Source organism: Zalophus californianus, chromosome 5 (genome assembly GCF_009762305.2).
Source record: "Zalophus californianus isolate mZalCal1 chromosome 5, mZalCal1.pri.v2, whole genome shotgun sequence".
In the NCBI taxonomy this organism is placed as follows: domain Eukaryota; kingdom Metazoa; phylum Chordata; class Mammalia; order Carnivora; family Otariidae; genus Zalophus; species Zalophus californianus.
The window spans coordinates 96,579,954-96,604,099 of record NC_045599.1 but is presented as its reverse complement, the minus strand read 5'-3'; the positions used below and the strand labels follow the sequence as shown (position 1 = coordinate 96,604,099).

The window sequence follows — 24,146 nt, the reverse complement described above, 5'->3', positions numbered from 1 at the left end:
CAGTATGTGGTTCACGCTGCCCTCAGACATCTCAGGCAGTCCCTTCATCCTTACGACCCTTTGAGTTGTTACTTTACAAATGAGGGAACTGAGGCTTAGGCCACAGTTAAGTAACTGTTTTAAGATAAGTCAACCACCAATAGTAAAATTGGGGCCCAAACCCAGATCTGACTCCAAAGTCCACATTCTGACCAGTGGCCGGCAAACAACAGCCTGTTGGCCACATCCAATCCACTGCCTGGTTTTATATGAGCTAAAAAATGGTTTTTACATTTCTAAAGTTTGGGGGGGTAGGGAGAATCTAAAGAACAACAGTATTTTAAGATATGTGCAAACTGTGTGGAATTCAAATTTTAGCGTTTTCTTATAAAGTTTTATTGGAACATAACAATGCCTGTCGGTTTATGTCTCACCCTCAAAGACAGCATTGAGGAGTTGGACAGAGACCACATGGCTGGTAAAGCCTAAAATATTTACTCTCTGACCCTTTATAGGAAATTTGCCAATCCCTGTTCTGAACCTCTGAACTGGATTTTCCTGTGTTATTTCCTGATGGAGTGCTAAGATTCTGGGGCTAAATGGGGTTGCGGTAGCATATGGGCTGTGTGATTTCCTAAGAATATGGAGCAGTGCTCCCTTAAGGTGTGTGACCTTCTCTCGCCAAAATTACTAAATGGTCAGAATTCCCTCAGCGCAGGTTGTTTCAGGGTGTAAGAGGATCGACGTGTCCAACTATTAGATTTAAGAAAAATGTGTCTAGTCCCACTCTGTCAATCCCTGTGCTCTGAGAATATCAGCTCCTGCCCTCACGGCCCCAGAGGGTCGGCTTAGGTAGTGTCCAGAAAGGGGCGCAATCCATCAGGGTGATGGATGAAAGTATTAGATATTCTATTTTTATTTTTCCTCATCTTCCTAATAGACACTTGCAATTCCCTTAATCTATTATTGCTGTTATACGTGTACATAATGTGTAAATAAGCAAATGTACATACAATGATAGGAGTACACCAATCAAAAAAAAGTTTATAGACCTGATGTAATTTACAGAGCTCCCATTCATTCATTTAGCTTCCTGAAACAGAGCCAAAATAGAAGCCACTTTAATTCATTTTTGAATGAAGTGAGCCATAACTGCATATATCCATACATTTTTTTTTTTTTTTCCCCAAGAGAGACAGTCAGAATTGCATTACTTCTCCTGATAAGGTTCTGTTTTTGCCTCTGGTCCCTGGTGATTTCACCTAGCAAAGTGGTTGCTTACACATCAGCTCCCTTCCTCTTCCAGAAAGGAGCCACTGTCCTGGCTCCCTTCCCCACTGCAGGTGTCAGCAGCTGAAAGCATAGCAAATGGCTGGAATGCTGCACACGTAGGGGAGGGGGACTGACTCAGTCTCCCCAACACGCCCTGCATCATCTCCATTCCTCTCCACCAGCCCTATGGCTGATGGCAGCTCCTTTCGAGAGAAAACCAATTTCCTGACACAGTAGAACTGGAAGAGGCACATGAGGTGCTCTTGGTCCAGGCCTGAGGACTGCACTGCAGGCACATACGGCTCAGGGTCCCTCCTGGTGGGCAGAGGCAGAGCGTCAGGGAGGCAAGGCACAAAAGCAAATGAGGCAGTGATTATGCTAAAGACAATAATGGCCTTGTTATGGGAACTATTAAAGCGAACCTCCCGAGGAAGTAATTAGCCACAAGGAAAAAAAAAAGGCTCTGCACAGTGTTTATAAAAAGAAACTCCCAGTTAATTCAGAGTTGCTTATGTCAGGTGAGTGAGGTAGACAGGGATTGTCTCTCACCTGGTGTAAGCAATTCACAATTAACTGAGTTCTTTTTTTGGAGGAGATTCCTCAGTGCAGAGTATCCTTTTTACGGTTAATTACTTCCCTAGGAGGTGTGCTAAGCACTTTGCTGTTTATTGATAAATATTAAAGTTGCTCCTCATCAACTCCAGATCCAATCCTGCAGCACACTAATTATATCACTTTTTTGTATGTTTTGGTGGGGGTAGGAGTTCGGCCCCAGGCTCTTTCCTGCTTTGGGAGTTCTCAGGCAGGGCTGTGTGGTTTCTGACCCTGACAGTAGGTCAGAGGAGGCACCCAGGCAGAGCATGCATGTCGGCCCGGGGAGCAGCTGCAGTGAACATATTTGTTATGAGCCTCATGAATGGGGAAATAATGGGGTGCTGTTCCAAAGTGGAGCTGGAAGAGGCAAATCACTTTTTCATCCGGGAACACTCTACGTTTAAAAAAAAAAAAAAATCTCAGTTTGAAGTGATAGATTTTTTTTTTTTATTTTAAACTGAGATAGATATAATATAGATACAAATATGGATACAGATATTTGAAGCCCTAGACAGCCTTTTTCAACCTGGGGGAGAATTAAGCCCTGGTGCTTTGCAGCCACTAGTGGTTCAGAAACTGTAGCTTACAGCAAAACCCCCTGGAGGGCTTGATTAAACACAGATTGCAAAAACTTTTCCCCCGGAATTTCAGATTCCGCAGGTGTGGGGCGGGGTGCAAGAATTTTAATTTCAAGGAAATTTCCAGGTAATGCTGAGGCAGGTTCTCTTAGAGAACCACTGTCCTAAGACATTCATTATATGGAATGAATTGACGTGTCTCCCATGCATCTGGAACGGTACTAAGTGCCTTCCTTAGAAACGCTGAGAAAATTTTCACTCAGACATTTTCTGTATTCTGTGGTGCCTAGCTGAGAAGCCCTGTTGGAAAGAGCTGCCTACGAATATCCCCCAAAAAACAATTTATGCCAGTTCCCTACCTTCTTAATCCTGTCCCTTTCAAAGTCTCCCAACACCCTGCAGCCACGTGACCACTAACTTAACCTCAGGAAGCAATCGCTGATGCTGAAGGGGCAAGTTCTCCCTGCCATTGCCCCTGAGAAGTAGAAACAGTTCAGACAGACCTGCTGGCAAGCAGACTGCCTTTTTAATAGTGAAAGATCTTCACTTGAACTGCTCACCCCAATTTGAAAAAGAAGAGACTCAAATATTTTTGCTTACAGAAGACAAATACCAGCTCATTAAAGTCTGAGAATACACACAACATGTGCATCAAGTGACAGGCAGATAATATTTAATTATCACCACCAAGACAGAGGTGTGAGATTTAGTTCATCGCAGCCAGGGGTAGGAGAAAGGGTGTAGATCTCCTCTAAAAGTGGGAACCTCGAGGTGGAGAAGCGTTGTTAGACCGTCTGGCCTGGAAAGACAGGCCTTACTCCTTCCCCACATGCCTTTATCACCCAGACCTTGGGAGTCAGGAACCCCCGCCCTCTGTACAAAGACCAGCTCTCATCATTTCAAGCCAGCCTGGGAGTCTGTCTGAAGGGCCCGTGGAATCCTATCAGACACTCTCTCTCCTGTCTGTGGGTGGAGGCCTGGAGCGGAGGGGGTAGGAAAAAGCCCTTCTATGCTGAGCTTGTCCACAGTCAACAGTGCGTCACATCCTGCCTTACTGTATTAGCGAGCTGTCTGCGTCTCCCTCTGTGGCGTTAACATGGCACCAAAAGTTAGACTCTTGTTCCTTCTCCTGTCACTGCTCTGTTTGCTCAGGTGACACTGTCACATCATGATGGTTAAGAGCCTGGGCTCAGGAAGCAGTCTTTGCGTCCCACTTCTGCGAGTAACTTGACTCCTCAAGGTCTCAGTTTTCTTGTCTGTGTAATAGGCATGATAATGCCAACTCCATTAGCAGGCATGTGGTTTCACTGACAAAATGCAATACGTTTTACTAGGCGCCTGGTTCATGGGGTGCCTTCAAGAGCAGCTTGCTGCCAGCTTTAATGTTATTGCTGGTACTGTTGCTGTTATTTCTAGAATGCATGCTGAGTCCACATAGATGGAGCCCAACTGGTAGTTTTCCCACAGTCCATAACCACTGAGGTTCTAACCAGTACTCATCAAACTTCAGCATTGCATGACCTCTCTGGATGGTTTAACAAACGTTCATTGAGAGTTTGCTAAATGTTAGACATTGGAAAGAGGCCTTTGGAAATTCTAGGACAAATACGATGCATGTCCACAAAGAGCTCACATCCATTTGAAGAGATAAGATGTATAACACATTATTATAATTATTACAGTCAGAGCTGACAGGGTGGAAGACCCTCCTTCCATGGGAGCATAGAGAGGCGACTGTCATGGAGTGTGGGTGTCGGCCACAGGACAGGAAAGAAAGCCCATCACCACATTGAGTCCAACATCTTCAGTATCTCTCCTGGGAGAGTACTCAAAGCCACCAATCTGTGCGGTCAGTAACCCATGATGGGGGCTCTTCCACTCACCAGCAGCTTCTACACTTCTCTCCCTAAATTAAGGCTTCCACGACAGTATTTCTCAGCCCACCTCCATCTGTGAAGTTTGGTTCCTTGTTTTGCTCCAAAGGAGGCTGCCTTGGGTTAAGAGATGTGGTTGCTGGCCTGAGTTCCAGGCACTCCAGCCAGGTCTAAATGAGGAGAAATAACACTGGAGTCTGTCCAAAGCACTTGGAACAGATGAAGCCCACCCCTTGCCCACGGCCTCCTCCCCCTTTCCCCATCCCATAACCATCCAAATTGGTTTGACATGATTCAGGGATGCTATTCCGGCATTTATCTCAATTGTTAATTAATAACACCTTGCCTGTGCATTTAGCAGAGCCAAGCTCAAGACTTCAGGGACTCTGGAAGAGTTATAGTTCTCAAGTCCAAATAGTCCAATTTCTTCATCCAATGAGAGATAAAGCTTGGTGAACCCATTGTAAATGCCTTGACTAATGTGTGCAAATCATGTTGATGGGTTGGTGGGGTGGGGGACAGCTTAGAAGTGCAACATTGCTCTATTAATTGGGTTGGATAAGGATTCCCCTTGCAGTCCAAAGACCTTGTGGCAAATGTAGTTGGAGCCATAAACAGAGTCCCCAATTAGCTCCCAGAGAGCAAAGCAATATATCTAATGCTTACGAGGGAAATGTGGCCTTGAGGCCACAGCCAGCTGGCCAGGCACTGGGTCTCTCTTCCTTGGGAGGGAAGCAGAACTAACCCCAACTGAGGGCCACATGGCAACAAGGGGCTGAAATTATTCTGGATCTTCCAGTGTATTTGACTCAAGACTCTTCTGTTTAGGAAACTGAGGGTTGGGGGGTCAGTTTTCTATTGAGGTTTTTTAAAAAAAGTAGAATTCATTCTTTATCGCATAGAAAAACTACACTCAGTGAGATTTTTGAGAACTTACGTGCACCGAGCCCTGTTCTGAGCTTTGTACGCAACTGGGTAATGGGATAGGCAACCCACTGGTGGGCGCCTGCACCACGCTTTCTGTTCCTCCACTCAGCAGCCTGCGAGAGAGTTCTGAATTGTAAATCAGACCGTGCCGTGCCCTCAAAGGGCTTCTCATGTAGTTAAAATCAAAATCAGATGTTTCACCTTAGCCTAGAGTGCCTTCTGTGACGTGCCCCTTCCTCTTCTCTCGCTCAACCCCCGCCGCCCTCCACAGCAGCTCTGTTGCATCCACTCCTTCCAGCCCCTCGCCCTCACACGCTGAGCTTAGTCATACCTCAGGGTCTTTGCTGATCCAGGGCCAGAAATGCTCTGACCTGGGCATTTGGCATGACCAGCCCCTTGCAGCCATTTTCCGTTCTCAGCTCAAGCACCCCCTCCCCCAAAGAGGCCTGTCTTGACCTACCTTTGTCTTTCCACCATCACCCTGTGGTGTTTCCTTCACAACAAATGGCGCACTCCTAAATTATCCCATCTATGTCTTCCTGGTCTGTTGTCTGTGTTGTCGCAGCGGACATACAAGTTTTATGACTCTGTCTCTTCATAGTTTTTCCATGCCATAGATAAGGATACAGAGGCTGGCGAAGGTAATATTCAAAATAGGCTTCCAGCTAACCACTCTGATAGACCGCTTGGCTACTTTAAAGGCAGAAGCTCATTTCTTCTCAAACACTAACAAAATTTGGAGACTGTTTCTGGAGAAAGTTCAAACAAGTACAGAACTGTTGTAAAGAGACCTCAGGAAAAGTAACCTCAAACATAGAACTTGCCCACTGAAGACCTTCTCACAGTAAATGGATTTGAGCATGGAATTTGTTTGGGGAGTTGGAAGAAGATGTTTAAAGTTCATGAATTTACCTAACATCACACCTTCAGTCTTCCCTAATCAAGTTTTTAGCAGTTTAAATGATTATTAAGTATCTCTTAAGGGATTATATTTTTCCCTGATTAGATGACAAATCAAATAGTCATCATTAAATTGTGATTAAAATGGATAATTTGCAAAAAAAATGTTAATAATTTAAATCACTGTGGACTTATTTTAGGGAATTAAAGGATCAAAACACAAATTTAACTGGTGGCAAAGAGGTAACATTTATTTCCTTATGTTGGCTTCCCGTATTTTTGCGTTGGCCAGAGAAACTGCCTAGATTGTAGCAAGTACCCTCTTGGTTCCTGTGACCAGCCTTTGAATAAAGGTTCAAGGGCCCTGGTGCCAGGATTATCTCCTTTGCTCCCATAGTCCTCCCCTCAGTCCAGACCAGTGGCCCTCTACTGGGGACAACTTTACTCTTCAAGCGGGACATTTAGCAACATCAGGAGACATTTTATGAGTTACAGCAGGGAGGAAGAAAGGAGATGCTACTGGCATCTAGTGGGTAGAGGCCCAGAATGCTGCTAAAAATCCTACGTACACACAACAGCCCCCACAACAAAGAATGATTGGGCCCAAAATGTCAATAATGCCAAGATCAAGAAATCTGGTGCAAGTGTTAACATCTCCTGGGGACATATCTGAGGGGTCCAGACAGTTCCAGAGCAGGGAGTGTCTCTGGCTTGATGTCAGGGGCCTGATGCATCTATCACTTACTAAGACTTTACCCACATTGCCCAAATAAATCATGACAATAGCCCACAAGAGCCCTAAGAGCCTCTGAGCATCCTTTACACAGAGGCAGATACTAAGGGCCAGGCAAGCAGAGTGGCTGACCCAGGCCTCACAGCTAAAATGCAGCCATGCCAGGACTCAGAACCTAAGTCAAGAGCCTTCCTCATGGACCCCTCGCAGCAGTTGACTACTGTGCCGGGGATCCTAGCAGGGCAATCTGTGAGTGCTTAACACCCTCAGCCCCGCAGAAACACGAATTCTGCAGCGTTCTGAAAAATAGCATTGGTGTTAGCTTCCCCCCCCAACCCCATTTTGGATTTGGAATGCATTTTTGCCACAAAGTGCTTATGCATTGGAATGCCAGGGTACAAGCAGGGGAAAGTGGAACAGTTGGACTTTAAATAGCTAGACACTCTCTGCAGCACAGTGAGCAGCTGCCCAAGGTCTGTGCTCTTTTCTTTGACTTTCCATCCTCTCAGCCAAGAGTTCGGAGGACTGGAGAGGCGCCAGAACTATGTGGCCAAATGTGAATCCAAAGAAAACTGCAAGGTGTGCCCCAAAGCTGTGTGTGCAGTGCTCCCTCCCTCTCCAAGCACCGCAAAGACCAAACCTTTCCAGGGGAATTCCCTCCCTTTTCCTAAGCTCGAGGTACTTCATCATTGATCTGCCAACCCCATTTCCTGGAACTCCATGGCCACACACACTGAGGGACGCTACCTCTTTGATTCACAGGAATTGTGGAGTCCACAAATGTCAGATGCACAAAGACTAAAATATGGAGTGCCCAGCAGGTATAAAACCCAGAGAGGGGAAGTAACTTCTTCAAGGCCAAATAGCAGGGTAGGGCAGATCCAGGCTTCCTGGCTCTAGATTCAGTACACTTTTCTCCATGCCACGCTGTCCCCAAAGGGACCCAGTCACCCTCAAGAGATCGTATGGCTGACCTTACTGGTAAGAGCGTTCTGAGACCCAGGAACTAGATAGACTAAGATGAGTTGAGGCACCTGTGTACCCAAGAGTGAGCACCTTCTTTAATTGTGCCCGTAGACCAGCCTCCCTCAACTTTCCCTAGTCCCAGCCCCACTGATGGTGGCGAGAGCAAACACCTCCCCCCATGCCAGCCGCACACACACACACACACACACACACACACACACACACACACACACACAGCCAGGCCACAGGAGTGAATGAGACTCAGACTCCGCCACAAAGAATCCAAGGTCTGCTGGGGTGTGAGACATACGTGAAACCAGCGGCTACAAAGCTATATACTAAGGGCCCAGGATAGAATGAGGCCGAAAGCCTAGGACAGCCCAGAGAGGGGGCATCAAAGGTTTCCAGAGCAGGTAAAACTCGAATTTTGAAAGCTACAGAGGACTTAGATCAGGAATGCAGGGAAAGCATTGTGGGCACATGTGCAGAGGCAAGGGAGAGCAGTGCGTATCTGGGGACCTCGGAGAAGACTGACAGAGAGTGGAGGAGGGTGACGCTGGGGAAGCGGGTCTGGACGGAGAGAGCCAGGCCTTGCATGCCACACTGGGCAGAGTGAAGTTTACCCCAAGTATTTGCTTTGTCTTCCTGCATTCAGCATCTTGGTCTCCACAACTGTAGCCACACCTTTTCTCTCAGACAGAAGGCTGATCTATCTGCTTGGGTGATTCCTAAAGACATACGCTCACAGCAGAAAAGAAGGAGTGGCCTGCCTGTATGTTTCTTCTGTCGCACGTGCGCAACCTTTCACTTCAAGGGGAGGAGACAGCCTGGCAGGGTGATCAAGATGCTTCGGGGCCAGGGAGCTCTGGGTTCACGTCCTGGCCCCACCACTGATGGGAACAAGTTGACCTGTCTCTGTAAGCCTCAGTTTTGTCCTTTGTAAAGTGGGACTAATGCTAGTTGCCACCTCAGAGAATACTGTGAGCTCAGATGAGCTAATACATGGAAAATACTTAGTACAAATGTTCTCTTAGGTCACTGGGCATCAGAATCACCTGGAAGGCATAATGAACAGATTACCCGACTCACAGAGTTTCTGGTACAGTAGGTCTGGGCGGGGCCAAGGGATATGCATTTCTAACAAGTACCCAGCTAATACTAACACTTTGGGAACCACTGACTTGACACAATAGGTACCATTTGGGGGGAACTCAAGTGCTGACAGAGAGTGATTCCTCCATGTGTGGCATCCCTGGGCCACCTGAGGGGGAGGACAGACCAAAAAGCTCTACGTCCCAGGCCGTGGCAGCTTGATTGGCATACGGACCCACTATACTCACTGAAGCCCCTGCCACAGAGCTGTGGCTACGGAAAGGGGCTCAGGACCCCAACTTCCCAGGATCTTTTCCCCCTCCCCCCTTTCAAGAGCCCTGGAGTAAAGCACAGCTTGGTAGCTGGCCCTGGTCTCTCCCCCTTGTGACTTCCTGGGGCTTCTCCCATCGCCCTCAGGCCCAAAGTTGATGCTGTGCCCTTTTCGGCCGGGGTCTGCCAGCTCTTGGGTCAGGCCAACTTGTGTTAGTTCTGGCTCCAGTTCTTACTGGCTGTACTTCCTTGAGCAAAGCACCTGACCCGTCCGAGCCTCTGTTTCAACACCACCACCACTTCACAGGCCCTTTGAGAGGTTTGACTAGCCATTTTACAGAAAGCGCCTGAATGCCACCTTATTTAAATGACAGGTCTAATTATTAGTATCTCCCTGTGTAATGTGACTTCAGAGACTCTGAACACACACACTGTTCCCAATCAAAAGCTCATCGTATCAAGTTATGCACAACATTTCAAAATCAGAAATCCATCTTTGGGTCCCTGTTCTAATGTACGTTCCCCCGCAATCCCACACGCACTCATGCTGGAATGAGTGTATTTTCTGTCGCAGATCACAACCCAAGGATCTGCATGGCTCAATGGACATATTGTCTGGTCTGCATAGGGTTAAAAAAAAAGTCCCTGAATTAGCTGCTGACATATAACAATAGAAGATTCCATTTAACCAGCTAAAAAACTGAGAAGCTAGAGAGTAGTTTGTTCAAAGTCAACAGTGAAGTGCTGGGATTGGAGCCTGGCTCTCCTGATCCTAAATGTCTGGCTCGTTCTCCTCCCAGACCTGTTTTCTGAAAGTAGTTCTATATCAGGTTGGCCAGAGAATCCAAAGCTGCTGGGATCTGGGATAAGGAAGGCAAGGGGAATCCGTAGAGAAAGGGATGCTGCAGTCATTGGGACAAGTTTCTCCTACTCCTACTTCTGCTATGCTTACTCATAAAGCACATGGCTCAGGGGGAGCAGATCCAGGGAGAAGTTTCCAGCCCACTGGGGCCCAGCACCCAAAGCACCCTTTGATGCACAACATCAGTGCTGTCACTTCCCAACTACCACATGGTCCACGGCAGTGGGCATTCCCAAATCTCTCATGTGCCCCCTTGTCTGTGAGGGTGGCTGCTCAGATTTGCAAGTGCACCTTTGGCCCCTCCATTTCTTCCTGACCATTAGAGCCATGGTTTCTTTTTTTTTTATTAAAATGTTTTATTTATTTACTCATGAGAGTCAGAGAGAGAGAGAGGCAGAGGCAGAGAGAGAGAAGCAGGCTCCCCGCCTAGCAGGGAGCCCGATGAGGGACTTGATCCCAGCACCCTGGGATCATGACCTGAGCCGAAGGCAGACGTTTAACCGTCTGAGCCACCCAGGCGCCCCAAAGCCATGGTTTCTTAATATCTTTCCACCTCCACCTGGATCATGCAACCAGTTTCACTGGGCTGGACCGTTGGTCCTCCAGCTTCCAGTCTATTCCACAAAGCGGTCAGTCAGAAGAATCCTTTAATTTTTATTTATATATATGTATATTTATTTTACATATTATATATAGTATATATTATGTTATAATATGTATTATATATTTATTATATTTATATTTATTTATATACATATAAATATATATATATTTTTTAGTTGCACCCATGACTGGGAAAATAACTTTATTTTCTTGGGGTTTGGGCAGATGTCCAGTCTCACAACTTCTGGAATTGCTTCCCGGTGTCAGTGGCCTTGGTGACCTTGAGCGTGTAGAAGCACACAGTGTCGCTCAAGGGCCGGCACTCACCCACTGTGACAGTGTCACTGATCCGGACATCCCAGAAGTCGGGGGACAGGGGCTCACATGTTCTGGCGGCTTTTCTCGAATCAGTTGTACCTTCAGATATAGGGGATATATGGTCTCGATGGGTGACAGTGGTCGTCTGCATCTTCATCTTGGTCACCACATCAGACAGAATCCACCTTCTGATGGACACATGACCAGTATAGGGGCACTTCTTCTCAAAATAGGTGCTCTCAGTGGCCTCCTTGTGTGCCCTGAAGCCCAGACCGATGTGTTTGTAGTATTTTGGGAACTTCTCCTTGCCAGTTTCTCCAAGCAGAACCCTCTTCTTATTCTGAAAGACGGTCAACTGCTTTTGGTAGGCATGCTCAGTCTGTATGTCCATCATCTCCTTGGATGCCTGAAAAAAGAAGAATCCTTTTAAAAGTCAGGTCATATGATGCCCCTGTGCAAGCCTTCGCTGGGCATTGCATCTCCCACAGAATGTCATCTGGGTCACAACCATTGCTCCACATTAGCGGGCTCTTGCTTCCACTCAGCACTTACATCGTCCTCTACTCATCTCCATCACCCAGCCCAACATCCAGCATCTTGTTCCTACTCTCAAGATACTTTTCCACCCTGGACCTTTGCACCTGCTGTTCCCTCTGCCCGGAATGTTCTCCCTCCAGAGGTTTCCAGGACTTGTTTCCTCATCTCATTCAGGCTTCTCCCAAACATTACCTCTGGAGGCTTCCCTGCCCCACCCCCATCTAAAACAGCAACCCTCCTCCTCCATCACTCTCCCAACCCTTTACCTGTCTTATTTTTCTTTAGGACACTATCACCTTCTCAAAGTCTGTTATACATTTCTTTCTTAATTGTCTGTTTCCCCCTCTAGAATCTAGGTTCCTAACTGCAGGGTTCTTCTCTGTCTTGGTCAGCTCATTATTAAATGAATTGAATGAATGGAAGTTTTAATGAGAAGTTTCTAGGACAGAAAGCAGTTGTCTTTTATTCAATACATTATTTTAGTATGAATACATTTCATTTTAGGACTAAAAAAACACATACATACAATGACACCCAAGTCACTACATACCATTCACACACTTTTATTAATGCAAAGAAAATCTAAAGGTAAGATACATTATTTCTTTTCAGTAAGATGTGAACACATGGTTATACTGTTCTTCGTCTCTATTGTCAGCTTGGCTCACCCTGAATATGGACTTCACATGGGCCGGCGGCAGTAGGTATGCAAGCTCTGTAGGAAAGGCAGGGGCTGCCGAGAATCACGTTGGGTGAAGCCCGACCTCCCAAACCATGGCCAGCCTGGTGAGGCACAGAGTAGTGAGAGAGGTCAGCAGGTCTGAGGCTGGGCCAGCTGCGGGAGAATCCCAGCTCCCCCACTCACAAGCAGCTGCATGACCTTGTCAAATAACGTAACCTCTCCAGGCCTGGGCTCTCCATCTGTAAAGCCAGAGGAAACAGGTGGTTGCTATGCACTAAATGTTTTTGCACAAGGCTTATTTACTTCCTCACAAAGGCCCTATTAAACTAGTATTATTATTTCCACTTGACTGATGAGAAAACTGAGGCTCAGAGAGGTAAGCTAATTAGCCCAAGGCCACACAGCCAATATGTTGCAAGCACGGATCCTGTGACGTTAATTGGCAATCCAGTACTGGCCAGAGAGTGAATGTGAAGATGAAATGAGATCTCTGGGGTGTGCTAAGCACAGTACCTGAAGCGTGGCAAGAGCCATGTTTAGGAATTAGTACTTCTGATTTCCCTAATCTAACCGGAAGCTTGCATGATAGCTGAGTCTGGTCCCTTCTCCCACTTGGCAGTCTAGGGGTACTTCTTTATGCACCAGGAGGACAGGCATCATGCCCTCTGCTAATTCTCTCAGCTCAGGGGCCAGTCCTCCCACCTGCCCCCCAGGAGACAGGGTCTCTCTTCAGGCAGAAAGTAACTGTTCCAGTTTGTTGCTCCAAGGTGTCGGTGGTGACAGCCCCTTTTCTTTCTGAGGGGCCCAGCAGGTTACTGTCTGGCACCCCACCAGCCTGCCACCCCCTGCTGGGCTGGCTTCTGTCTGACCTGTCAGTGGGCTCTTCGAAAGGGAGGTTGATGGTGGGCAGGGGGGAGGGGCCAGGAACAGCGGGGGAGGGTGAGCATTTGGGGACATCCGTGGCTGAGATCAGGGACCCTTGCTCTCTCTTGCCAGTAGTTTTTGTAACAGAACAGCGGGGAGACGGCAGCAGCCAGTATAGAATTCCCCCAGGTATAAAAAACATGGCCCTAGGCTAACAAGAGTGAGGTTGTGCCAGAGAGGCCTGTCAGGGAATGTCCAAGGTGGGCAAACTCTCATCAAGTGAGATCATTAGTCCTGGAGACTCTGTCTGGGTTGAGGAGAGGTGGGGGGGGAGGGGGCGGGTAGTAAGAGAGAGAGAGGCTGAGAGAAAGAACAACTAGAGAATGAAGATGTTTTGTGAAGCCTCAGCATTTCCTCCCCCAGGTCCTACACCATTCACAGGGTACCTTTATATGGCCGTGACTACTCACAGTCTCCTGTGAAGAACTGAGGATAAAAGCCAAATGTAGGCTTTGGAGGTGGACAGCCAAAGCGTGACTCACTCCATTATTTACTAGCTGTGCGATTATGGGCAAGGCTCTTAACCTCTCTGAGCCTCAGTTTCTTACTCTGCAAAATGGAGATTATAGACACCACCCTCAAGTGTCCGAGTGAGTTTATAGGATGATGGCTGCATAAGGGGGCAAGGGGCAGGCTGCAGAAGCACAGAGGGGCTTCAGTGCTGGCAAAGGAACAGCCCTATGGGGTCCACCCGTCACGAGTAGGAGCTAGGACAGAGGGCCAGCTAAAACACTCTGCATCCCAGCTTTTCAAAAAATAAATCTCCCTCCAATATGTCTTTAAATTGTTCCTCTTCTGTTTGACATCATCCTGCCTCAGGTAAAAGAGCTTAGTGCAGGCACTACCATGTCATGGCGGCGGGCATAAGTGGCTCCTCTTTGCCATTTGGAATGTTCTACTCTAACCGCCCTTACAGGGCAGCCTCATGTAGAATATGGCTTCGGAGTGCAGCGAACTGGGTCAAAAGACAGCCCCAACATGTAGAAGCTGTGTGGTCTTAGGCAAGTTATTTACTCTCTTCCTAATCTCTAATTCCTCACTTGTAAACAATGGGGCTAACGATCCCTGGAATTCTGGTGGTGATTTAACGAAGGGATGCAAGGTAAAGCACTTAGCTCAGTGCCTGAAACCTAGTAAGTTTTTCATAAGTGCCAGCCATTAGCTCTGATTAGACATGGTTGCCATTAATGCTTCATCATCCTACTGACTCCCAGGATGTGTCACCTAACATAGGGTCTCTATGCTGAAATATGCTGGCTTTGGGAGGCACTGGGAGGCCAAGGACAGGGGCTCTGAGCTTATGTGCTAGTAGTGATGATGTGGTTTGTATTGCATTTAATCACCCCCAAGCGTGCATTTTATGAGATCAATCAAGCATGGGGCTATTGAATAGATGAAGTTGTGGCTGGTCCTTCCAAAGATAGAGCTCCCAAGCCTAGCACTCTGTTCTCGTGAAGTGCTTCTCAACCTGGATTGTACTAGACTATTGTGGGGAGATGCTCTGGGCCAAAAGGGGTCTGTGGTCAGGAAATGCTGCATGCTCCATTGCAACATTAAATATTTATAATGCATATTCACCCATCAAAGGCTCTGAGAAGTCCTGCCGTAAAGAAACTAGTTTAATTGTTTAACCAATGTCTCTCAAGTTGTTTTTGACCACAGATCCTCCAGTGCCACCTCCACTTCTATGTTTCAGGGAACCCCCAGGAGACATAGTTCGGGAAAGCTCCTTTAGTCTCTCAGAGTCAGATGTACTGCTATGGATATTTGAGGGATGTTTTCAGTGATTCAGAGCAGGGGTCCTTGAGTTTTAGCAGGCAAAAAATCACCTGGGAATCTTCTTTAAAATACACACTCTCGGGGTGCCTAAGTGGCTCAATCGGTTAAGCATCCAACTCTTGGTTTCCGCTCAGGTCATGATATCAGGGTCCTGGGATCAAGTCCCACACTGGGCTCCATGCTCAGCAGAGAGTCTGCTTGAGATTTTTCTCTCTCCCTCTCCCCATCCCCCCACTTGCACTCATGTATGTGCTCTATGTCTCTCTCTATAAATAAATAAATCCTTTATTTAAAAAATGCATATTCTCAGTTTCCACACTCAGAAATTCAGTAGACCTGGGTGACAGCAAGAATCAGCATTTTAAAATCACTGAGGTGGTTCCAGGGCAGGAGGTCAGGGAGCACATCTTGACCAACAGCAGTTTAGTGCCTGACTTCTAGAAATACAGTGCTCAGAACAGCAGCGGCAGCATCACCTGGAGACTTATAAGAAATGCAGACCAAAAGAAAGACCAGAGAATTAAAATCTGTATTTTAACAAAGTCCCAGGTTATTTCAATGCTGGTTAGATTTTAAGAAGCATTGGTTTTAAGGTTTTTATTGATGGTATTTGTTTTGGGTTTTTTTTCCATTTGTTTAGTTTTAATAAACTCAAAAAAAATGGACACACACTGCAAGCTCACTGTCATAAAATTCCTACCAAACCTCACCCTCACCCCCATACGTGAGGGGTTGACCAGATGCCCCAGTAACTTCAAGGTAAGCCAAAGTCCTATTAAGAAGTGGTCTTACCTAGGTTATATCCCTGTTTTCAGTAACAGTGCCTGGGTTTTCCTCAGCAGGTTTTGCTTTCTTTGCCACTCCATCCTGAAGAGTAGAAAACCAAGAAAAAGCAGCTCTCAGTGGGGCCTCCCCTCTGCCAGATCTCTGGTCAGACATGATTGATCTTCCATTGCTAAGTCATAAGAAAAGCCAAAGGTGCTTTGGAGCAAGGATTTCTGGCCTTGGAACTCTGAGACTGTCAAAAAAAGAGTTGGCACGAAGCAAGAGGAAAGCTTCCAACAGGCCTTCCAGAAGGAGTGCAAATACAATTTCATTTCTTGCAATATTTAAGAATGGCGGTTGCTCTGGTCGGGAGGGAGGGGATGCCTGTGTAATGATGGTCCATCAGGCAGCCAGGGTATTAATGGCAGGTGAAACCTTCCAAATGAGCACCCTGTCAGCCAATCTATTGCTTTAAAAGGTTGGCAATGCGGGAATCCTAACAGAGGCAATGAAGAACTAATCTCATATTGCCAGGTTAAATCAAGTCAGCCTTGCCTGCTCCTTTCACTTTTTAGTTACATCAAGCCAGAATACTTTCAATTATCCCTCCTTTCCAACTTGTCAGCAGGCATTGGGTAAAATGCAAATGGAATAGTGCCTTCCCTGGCGGAAAGCAGAAAATATCATGAAGAATAGCCTCCATTAGTTGAGCTCTTGCTGTGTATTCAGTGCAACACCTTCACCATCTCATTTCATATGCACCATCTTATAGCATTTCTATGCTCTTTGGTGAAGTCGGTGCTATTGAGTCCATTCTATAGCTGGGAAAACTGAGTCACAGGAGGTCAGTCACTTGCCAAGTTTACACAGCCAGTGAATGATAGAACGGGTTTTAACCATTCTGACTCTAAAGCCCATCTTCTTTTGCTATATTCCGACTCTAAAGCCCGTATTTTTTGCTGGGCCAAGAACCCAGTGCTACTCTGGGTGAGTCCTTAAGCTTTGGAGTGCCCCCTCTCCTTGAAATTTTCTGAGTGCTCCCCCAGGGGCAGGGACTCGCCAGGGTCAGCAGTGCTCCCTATTTCTCCGTTTCAGGGTATTCTCTGACCCTCTACCATCCCTCACCCCAACCCCATGCATGTGAGGTTGACCAGATTTTCAGAGATGTTTGGGGATTTGCTTTTATGAGCTATCTCAGGGCCCAATGCCCAATCTTAATTCCAGTGGACATATTGGCAAGTAGATTGCTCCTTCTGGCTGGAGGAGTATTTTGCAAGATCTCGTAAGATCAGCATGAGAATGGTGCTGATATGTCAATTCGGGTAACTCAAATTGTTTTTATAGACAGGGGCCTGGCAAAAAAATATTTACTAGGGACCCCACACACTTTAGACATGGTCCTGAAGGAGCTCACCTTAAAAAAAAATAATAATAACTCCCAAGGCAAAAAGAATCCTAGGGTTGCCATATTTCTTTTTATTCCAAAACCTCTTTATGTGTCTGGCCATTCAGGTGCCTTTGGCCTTTGTCAGCCAGCCTCCACCTCTCCTTTATTTCCATCACAAAGAGCAAACAGCACAGGCTTCTTCTTTCTTGCCCCAACTTGTTGCCTGCCCCCTTTTCTCCACTTTGTTAATTTTCTACTTCCCCATCATTAACTGATCTCAAGAAGGGCCCTAGGCTTTATTGGGTCCACCACCTGGATTCCTTCTATTTTCCTTGGGGAAATGAGAACTTGGCAAATACCTCACTCTGTGTGCCAAATGAACCTATATGATGCCAAGAAAAGAAGTAGAAAAGATTCACAAGTACGTACTAGATTACTAGGTGCTCACAGCTGTGCATCTACCTAGCGTGGATTATCTTAGTCCTCTGCTCCTGTGAGGTATCATCATCATGCCCACTCGGCAAATAAGGAAGACAGAACACAAAGAGGTTGGTATCTTGCCTAAAGTCAGTATGTTTGCAAATACATAAATTGCATAATCTTAAATACACACCTTGATGTGTGTGTAGCCAGGTGAATAAGATGAAGATCTAGAGCATTCCCAGCACCCAGAAAGTTCCCAGCCAATACCTCCCCATTCTTTCCCAGCCAGTACCTCCCTGTTAAGGTAACTACAATTTCTAACTTTTTACCATAATTGATTAACTTTGCCTGTTCTTGAACATCCTATAAATGGAACCATATGTACTCTTCCTAGTTTTAACCATCCTCTTGGCTGGATGATTAGGGAAGGTAGATTTGGTGGTTGGAGATTCCTCTCATCAGACCATGATCTGTAAAGAGTAGAGCTCATTTTTAAAATCTGAGCTGCTGACCAGTTTCCCAGTCAGGTCCTATGTGCAGACGCTAGCAGAGCTATCCGTGGCACCTAAAGTGAATTGTTGGAGTCGATTTGTGCCACCCTGTCACAAAATGAAACTAAGAAAAGTAAATTTAGATGTTTTCCTGAAGCCTTTAATACCCAAGAAAGCTGGAGAGTTCAGGCAGGTTATAAAGGGAAACACTTGCATACCAAGCTATAGGGAATAAAAGGCACGAAAATTGAACAAAATGCTTCCATCCGATTCTCCATAAGCTGCCCAGTTTACAAAGATCAAAGAGGAAAATAAATGAAATGAATGAAATAAACACCCTCTCATTCCTACAGACCTCCCTTCTCCGTAAGAGCGATGTGTCAACTCACGCAGCCTTTCCCGAACAGAAAAGATGTGCATGTCTCAGCCAACTCTGAGATACCCGGCATCTACTGTGGCTCTCTGCAGCCCCTCCACTGACCCGTGGCCTCCTCCCCACAGAGCATAGCTTCACTCGTATGTGTTCAGTGAAGGCTTTGAGGTTATACCTTTTGCCTCTTTAGGAGCTCCTTGAAAAATCCAACAGCGCGAACTAGGCCGGGGCTGGAAACCAATGGCACAAACTTGTAGCCAGCCCAGAAGGCAAGTGCCACCTTGTGCCAATGGTAAACAGCTGAATGGGGGTTTGAATCCCACAGGTATATAGTGTGGTCCTCAGCAGCCTGTATTGCAGGGAATGAATTCCCAGGCATCTTGTTTCTCCTGTTGATTCCTTTCTAGAAACTTGTTTCAACCAGCCTGATTCTTTCCCAGCTGTAAATGTAGGCAGGCCTGCAGAAGTAATTAAATCTCGCGGCCAACCATATTTCCCCAGTTGATGGGTGTCCACTGCCCTGTTTTCAGACTCCCTTCGGGAAAGAAATATCTCCTCCTTCTGATAATGAAGAAGACAGAGGGTAAGGATCTCACTGGTTGCCTTTTCCTACTTTTTATCCAGAGCTGCTGCTTAGCCACTTGGATAACTTACTTAGCTTCTCTGAGCCTCAGTTTCCAACTCTATAGGGTGGGTGAAGGCATGATAATGGGCATAGCACATAGTTAACTGAGTGTTCACTGTACAGGGCACTGTTCCTAGTGCTGTATATGTAATAACTGCTTTAATCCTCCAAACAGCACTTTCTAACATCATCATCATCTTCATTTTGTACATGAGGTAACTGAGATGCAGAGCAGTTAATTGTCCAGGGTCAGCAGATGGGCAGCACCTGATCTGAAATTCAAACCCAGACACCCTGATCGGGAGCGTGCAGCTTAAGGGTTATATATTCTGCTCTGCGGGGTCGCCGTGAGGATTGAAATCAAGAGTATGTCTAAATCTTGTTCAAACTGTAATATTTATTATTACTACCAATTAACTTATCACTATGTGGAAAGTCACATTCTTGCCAAGATTCAACCTACCCATAGCACAGAGCAGTGAATGACTCCAATAGGGGATATTAATTTTACTGATATCTGTGTCCAGTTTTTATAAACCGAAACAGCTGAAAACTTCGCAGAGTTTCTGGTTACAGTAATACCTACGGTTCACTGAACACATACTATGGCAGACTGACATCAATTCATTTGTTCCCCATCACAGAACCCTATGATATATGCACTATTATAACTCAGTTTTGAAAGCAAAGAAGTTGAGGTTCAGCAAGGTTGGTTATCTTTCTAAGATTACACAGCCAGGGACCAGAGGACATGAGCCTCAAACCCAAATCTCTCTGATTCTAGAGGCCAGGCTCTTCCCTCGGACACTGTGTAGGCTTTTTGGCTAAAATTTTACCTTAGAAACTCTAATTCAAAGGATTCCATTTAGCATCACCCTGATTTCTGCCCCGTGTTGCTAGACCTGTTAGGGAAGATTTTCTCCGATTTTCTTTATCAAAAGCGATAAAAAGAATACCTCACATACTGTTCCCAGAAAGTTTCTCCACATCCATATTTCTCTGAAATGGCCACTACAATTAGCGTTTGACATACGCGTGTGTGTGGCTTGCAGCCAGAGCTGTGGTTTAGCCTGCCTTCTGACAGCGCCTAGATAATTCTCTGTGGCCGCATCTCATGGAGTGAAGTACATGAGGGCACGCGAAGCCAACAAGCCACACTGCTACGGGGCCCAGTCAGGAGGGCCTGGGTCACTTTCCCCAAACGCTGAATCAGAATTGGGTCGTTTTCGAGGACTCTGCACACCTCCCTCTCCACCCTCCCTGGGAAAAAGCCCCCCAGACAAACAAGTAGGTGGATAAATAAAGAAAGAAACCATCCAGTGTCATGGGAGGGTTGTGCCGCTCCCGTGCCCCTGTTGAATAGAGACGCCTGAAGCCTCTCGGGTCCTGAACTAGCAATTCAGAACAGTTTGATTGCCTGCTTGATTGTTTGCGAGATAACTGCAAGATTGTCAGTGACAGGGTAATTTACTGAAGATTGCCATGTCAGACTCCACGCAAGGGGCTTGCTGGCATAAAGATGCGGCTCTCATGACTGACAGGCCACTGGGAGATTGGAGTGCCAATTTAAAGTTCACGGTGTCGTCGGGAAGCGTGCAGCACCAGCAGCCCATAATCACGCAACATGATGAGGTCATTACAAGCATAACGTATGCTCACACTTAATAACCGATAGAACCCCAAATGCGCCATCTCCGGAGCAGGTAAATGTAAATATGTGCGAGGAAATCATTTCTATCCTTCTTTTCTTTTTTTAGCATTTGCCATCTGCTATTGCTGATGTGTTTATAGGACATCTCCTGCCAGACAGGCCCTTAAAAAAAAAGCCCTAGAATCGACAAAACAGTGCGGAAATTTGAGGTCCACACTTTTGAAGAATTCACAAGCCCAGAACGAGTAGCAAATGAGCAGTGGTTGGGGAGGAAAGTGTTGAGTGCTTAATAGGAAAACTGTCCTGCGTTACTATTTGAGCCCGATGAGGTTCTCAAGCTGGTTATATGGAGGGGGTGGTAAATAGGATGGGGGGTAGGAGATGTTCCCAGCTTCAGGAGGGAAAGGCCACCAGAGACAGATGGAACTTCTAATGGGAAGAGACCAGCGGCCTTAAAGAAATCTATAGTGCTAATAGCAATGTGTTTCTTCTCACCTAAGAAGTTCCTGCATCTGCTGAAGGGAGCCCTGCCAACAAATCTCAGCGGGATAATTTTAAATCCAAAGCAGGCATTCCACGGTATTTTCCTTCTGTCTGGTGAAGGCAGTCCGCAGAAGGTGATGTTAAAGGCAGAGTGCTATGCAGGTTTTTTTTTTTTTCCTTGTCTTTTTCTTATTCTGCCAAGGGCTCTGGGATCCACTATACAATCTGAACATAGATCTGAGACCATGCCTCAGCATCATCCTGCTGCTGAGATACAATTCTCTGGCCCTCTTTCTTGGGTCTGAGATTTGTGAACCTCTGGAGAGTACCCGATTCAGCCAGCACATGAGGCAGAGGTGTTTAGAGCCCTGACTTCGAAAGTCTCTAAATTTAAAGTGTGTGTGCCTGCTCACCCTCCTGTGTCTTCATTTCTAGGAAATTCTGTAAATCTAAATGTGTTACAAGGCACAGAAGCAACATTTGCCCATGTGGAAAATGAGAGGCTAGTTTTAGTAATTTAAAGCCAAGCAAAACACACAACCTCCTAATTTGTTTGTTTGCTAAAAAGAAAGTAATGCATTAAAATAATTGTACATTAATTGCTAAATTACAGTGGAACTTTGGTGAAATTACATATTTCAATTTCATTAGCAGAACCAAACAGAAAGAGTAATGCCAAAAAATTACATTGTAGTAAATTTAAAGCACGCAGGCAGGCCTCTGATTCAGTGTTCCAGTACATGTGTTTGTCAAGTCACAGCCCAGGGTTTGAGTACATGTTTCTATGATGTTAATTATGGCCCCAAAGTACCTTGCCATCAAATCTGGGAGGTGCAAGCAAGTTATTCTCCAAGGCTTTCTCTCTACTGTGTGTTCAGTCAATTCCCAGCAGAGTGAATAAGGATTGGCCAACTAATCCATTCTATTAGGGAATTCCAAGGAGCAAAGACTGCCCGAAACATTCCCATGCTCATCCCTAACACACATGCGAAGAAGGGAAAACATTCATGTATTCATTCAACAAACCTTTGTTGAGTAGCCAATTCCGAGGTTGGCGTTGAGTAAGATGTGAATATAGAAATGAATAAGATTCTGTTTTTCTCTTCAAAGAGCTCGTTTTCCAGACAGGAAGGCAAGCACACAGAAATAATTCTAGCACAAGGAATTTGGCATTCACAAGGATTTCTAAAACTTATTGTGCATTAAAATCACCTGAGAAGCATGTATAAAAGGCAGGTGCCAGGACCTGCTTCTGGATGCTCTCCCTGGGAAGCTCTGGGGTAGACCCTTGATTCTCCCCATGGGATTTTGATGCAGAACCAGTCTCTGAGAAACTCTGATTCAGGGATACATAGAGGAGGGCTGCCCTAACCTAACCAGAGGCATCACCAGGAAGCCTTCCTAGAAGAGGAAGACATACTTAGTCTGGGTCTTAGAGGATGAGTCATATCTGTTTCCCCCCACTGTACTATCAGCTCCTTAAGAACAAACACCATCATTCTTCATCCTTTGTTCCATGTTTCATTTCCAGAACATGGATGGCCCTCAAATATTTGTTGTATGGTAGATGAATGACAGGAATCAGCCCAGGAAAGGGATGGTGGGGCAGGGATCTAGGCAAGTAAATCAGGATGTTCAGAGTGCTACAGGTGTGTAGCAAGGTAGCACCAGAAGTAATTGGGTGAACTGATAGTTTAATTTCTGGGCGCTCCAACTAAAGCCACTTCTCCACATTTCCTGGAAAATGTAGAACTCACCCCACCCAGTTGCCAAACTGGTCAGCAGTCTGAGAGGGAGTGGGGATGGAACATTTTTCTCCATTCAAGCAAGACTAAAGGGATCCCACACATTTTGATTATTGATGCGCCCATTAGCACAGGCCCCGAAAACCAGCTATGGATAATTTTTTTGCTATGCTGTTCAGAGCAAAATGTTCGTTTTTGTTTCCAACCACTCAAATAATACTTGCTCATAACCGAAAAAGTAGAAATCCTAGGAAAGTCTAATAAAGAAAGAGGAGCGACACACACTTACCTACTACCTTGGGGTAATCATTTGTCCGCATTTTCGATTATTTCCTCTCGGTCTTTTCTTTTCAATGCATATGTGCTGGAATTAAACTAGACCCATTGTGTGAGACCTGCCATTTCAAGCCCTTGTGAAGGGCTGACACTCTTCCTGACCAAGGTGCGAGCATCTCTCAGCAGCTTTGTGCCATGAAATGCCCTGACCCTGGCTCTGCCTCTGCCCTTCCAGATGGCCTGGTGGATTGCCTGGACCCTGACTGCTGCCTGCAGTCAGCCTGTCAGAATAGCCTGCTCTGCCGAGGGTCCCGGGACCCCCTGGACATCATTCAGCAGGGCCAGACAGACTCGCCTGCAGTGAAATCCTTCTACGACCGCATCAAGCTCTTGGCAGGCAAAGACAGCACCCACATCATCCCTGGAGACAACCCCTTCAATAGCAGGTGGGCACCCTTCTGTCCATACAGGCTGCCGAGGTGGCTGGGTTCCTTCCTGGTAGAGCAGGAGGAAGTGCTCCTGGTTTCTCTGTGGGCCTAGTTGGCCTAGAAACTACCCCATAAGGGCAGCTCCTCTCTCTGGTTCACAGAGGGCCCTTTCCTCTCTGTGGGATTTGGCCACCTTCAACCCAGAAGCTGCTGGAGACATCTGTGGATGGTCTGGTTTTCAGATCATTTTTATAATCTATTATTTTATGATATTGTTGTTGTTATTTTCTCTCTCTTTATAAAATACCTCTGATAGTGCCTTTTGTCTGATCATCACTGAAATATTTCATTCAATAGAGTATTTTTGAAAGCAGTTATTAACTGAATAACATTAATTAGAATGTATTGAGCACCTCTGATGAGCCAGAGACTTTATGTAGACCATCTCTGATCCTCTCTGCAACCCCATCAATTGCACCTGCTGTTAGCCTGTTTTGGGCAAGATGTCGTGCTGGAGCATTTTATCTCTCTTTCCAAAATGATGGGGTTTCTCTTGAGTTTACTTTTGCTCTCAGTAGCTAATCTGAAGCAATTCTGGGTTTATTTTAT

The 24,146-nt window shown here is 46.1% G+C and overlaps 2 protein-coding genes across 5 annotated transcripts in view; one reads left to right on the top strand and one right to left on the bottom strand.

Moving 5' to 3' along the window:
- Positions 1 to 24,146, top strand: part of TENM2 (teneurin transmembrane protein 2) — a 1,539,571-nt gene that overhangs the window by 1,429,326 nt on the left and 86,099 nt on the right. For all 4 annotated transcript variants that reach the window (XM_027606095.2, XM_027606096.2, XM_027606098.2 and 1 more), the window contains one exon: positions 23,345 to 23,555. In XM_027606095.2, coding sequence (XP_027461896.1) covers positions 23,345 to 23,555 — 211 coding nt within the window. The remainder of the gene's footprint in view (positions 1 to 23,344; positions 23,556 to 24,146) is intronic.
- Positions 10,886 to 11,362, bottom strand: LOC113929175 (40S ribosomal protein S11-like). The gene has a single exon (XM_027605862.1). It carries the CDS (start codon positions 11,360 to 11,362, stop codon positions 10,886 to 10,888), a length of 477 nt encoding a protein of 158 aa, XP_027461663.1.

Excerpts from the sequence above, each read along its gene's own strand:
- LOC113929175 (XM_027605862.1), bottom strand. The coding sequence starts at position 11,362 with ATGATGGACATACAGACTGAGCATGCCTACCAAAAGCAGTTGACCGTC.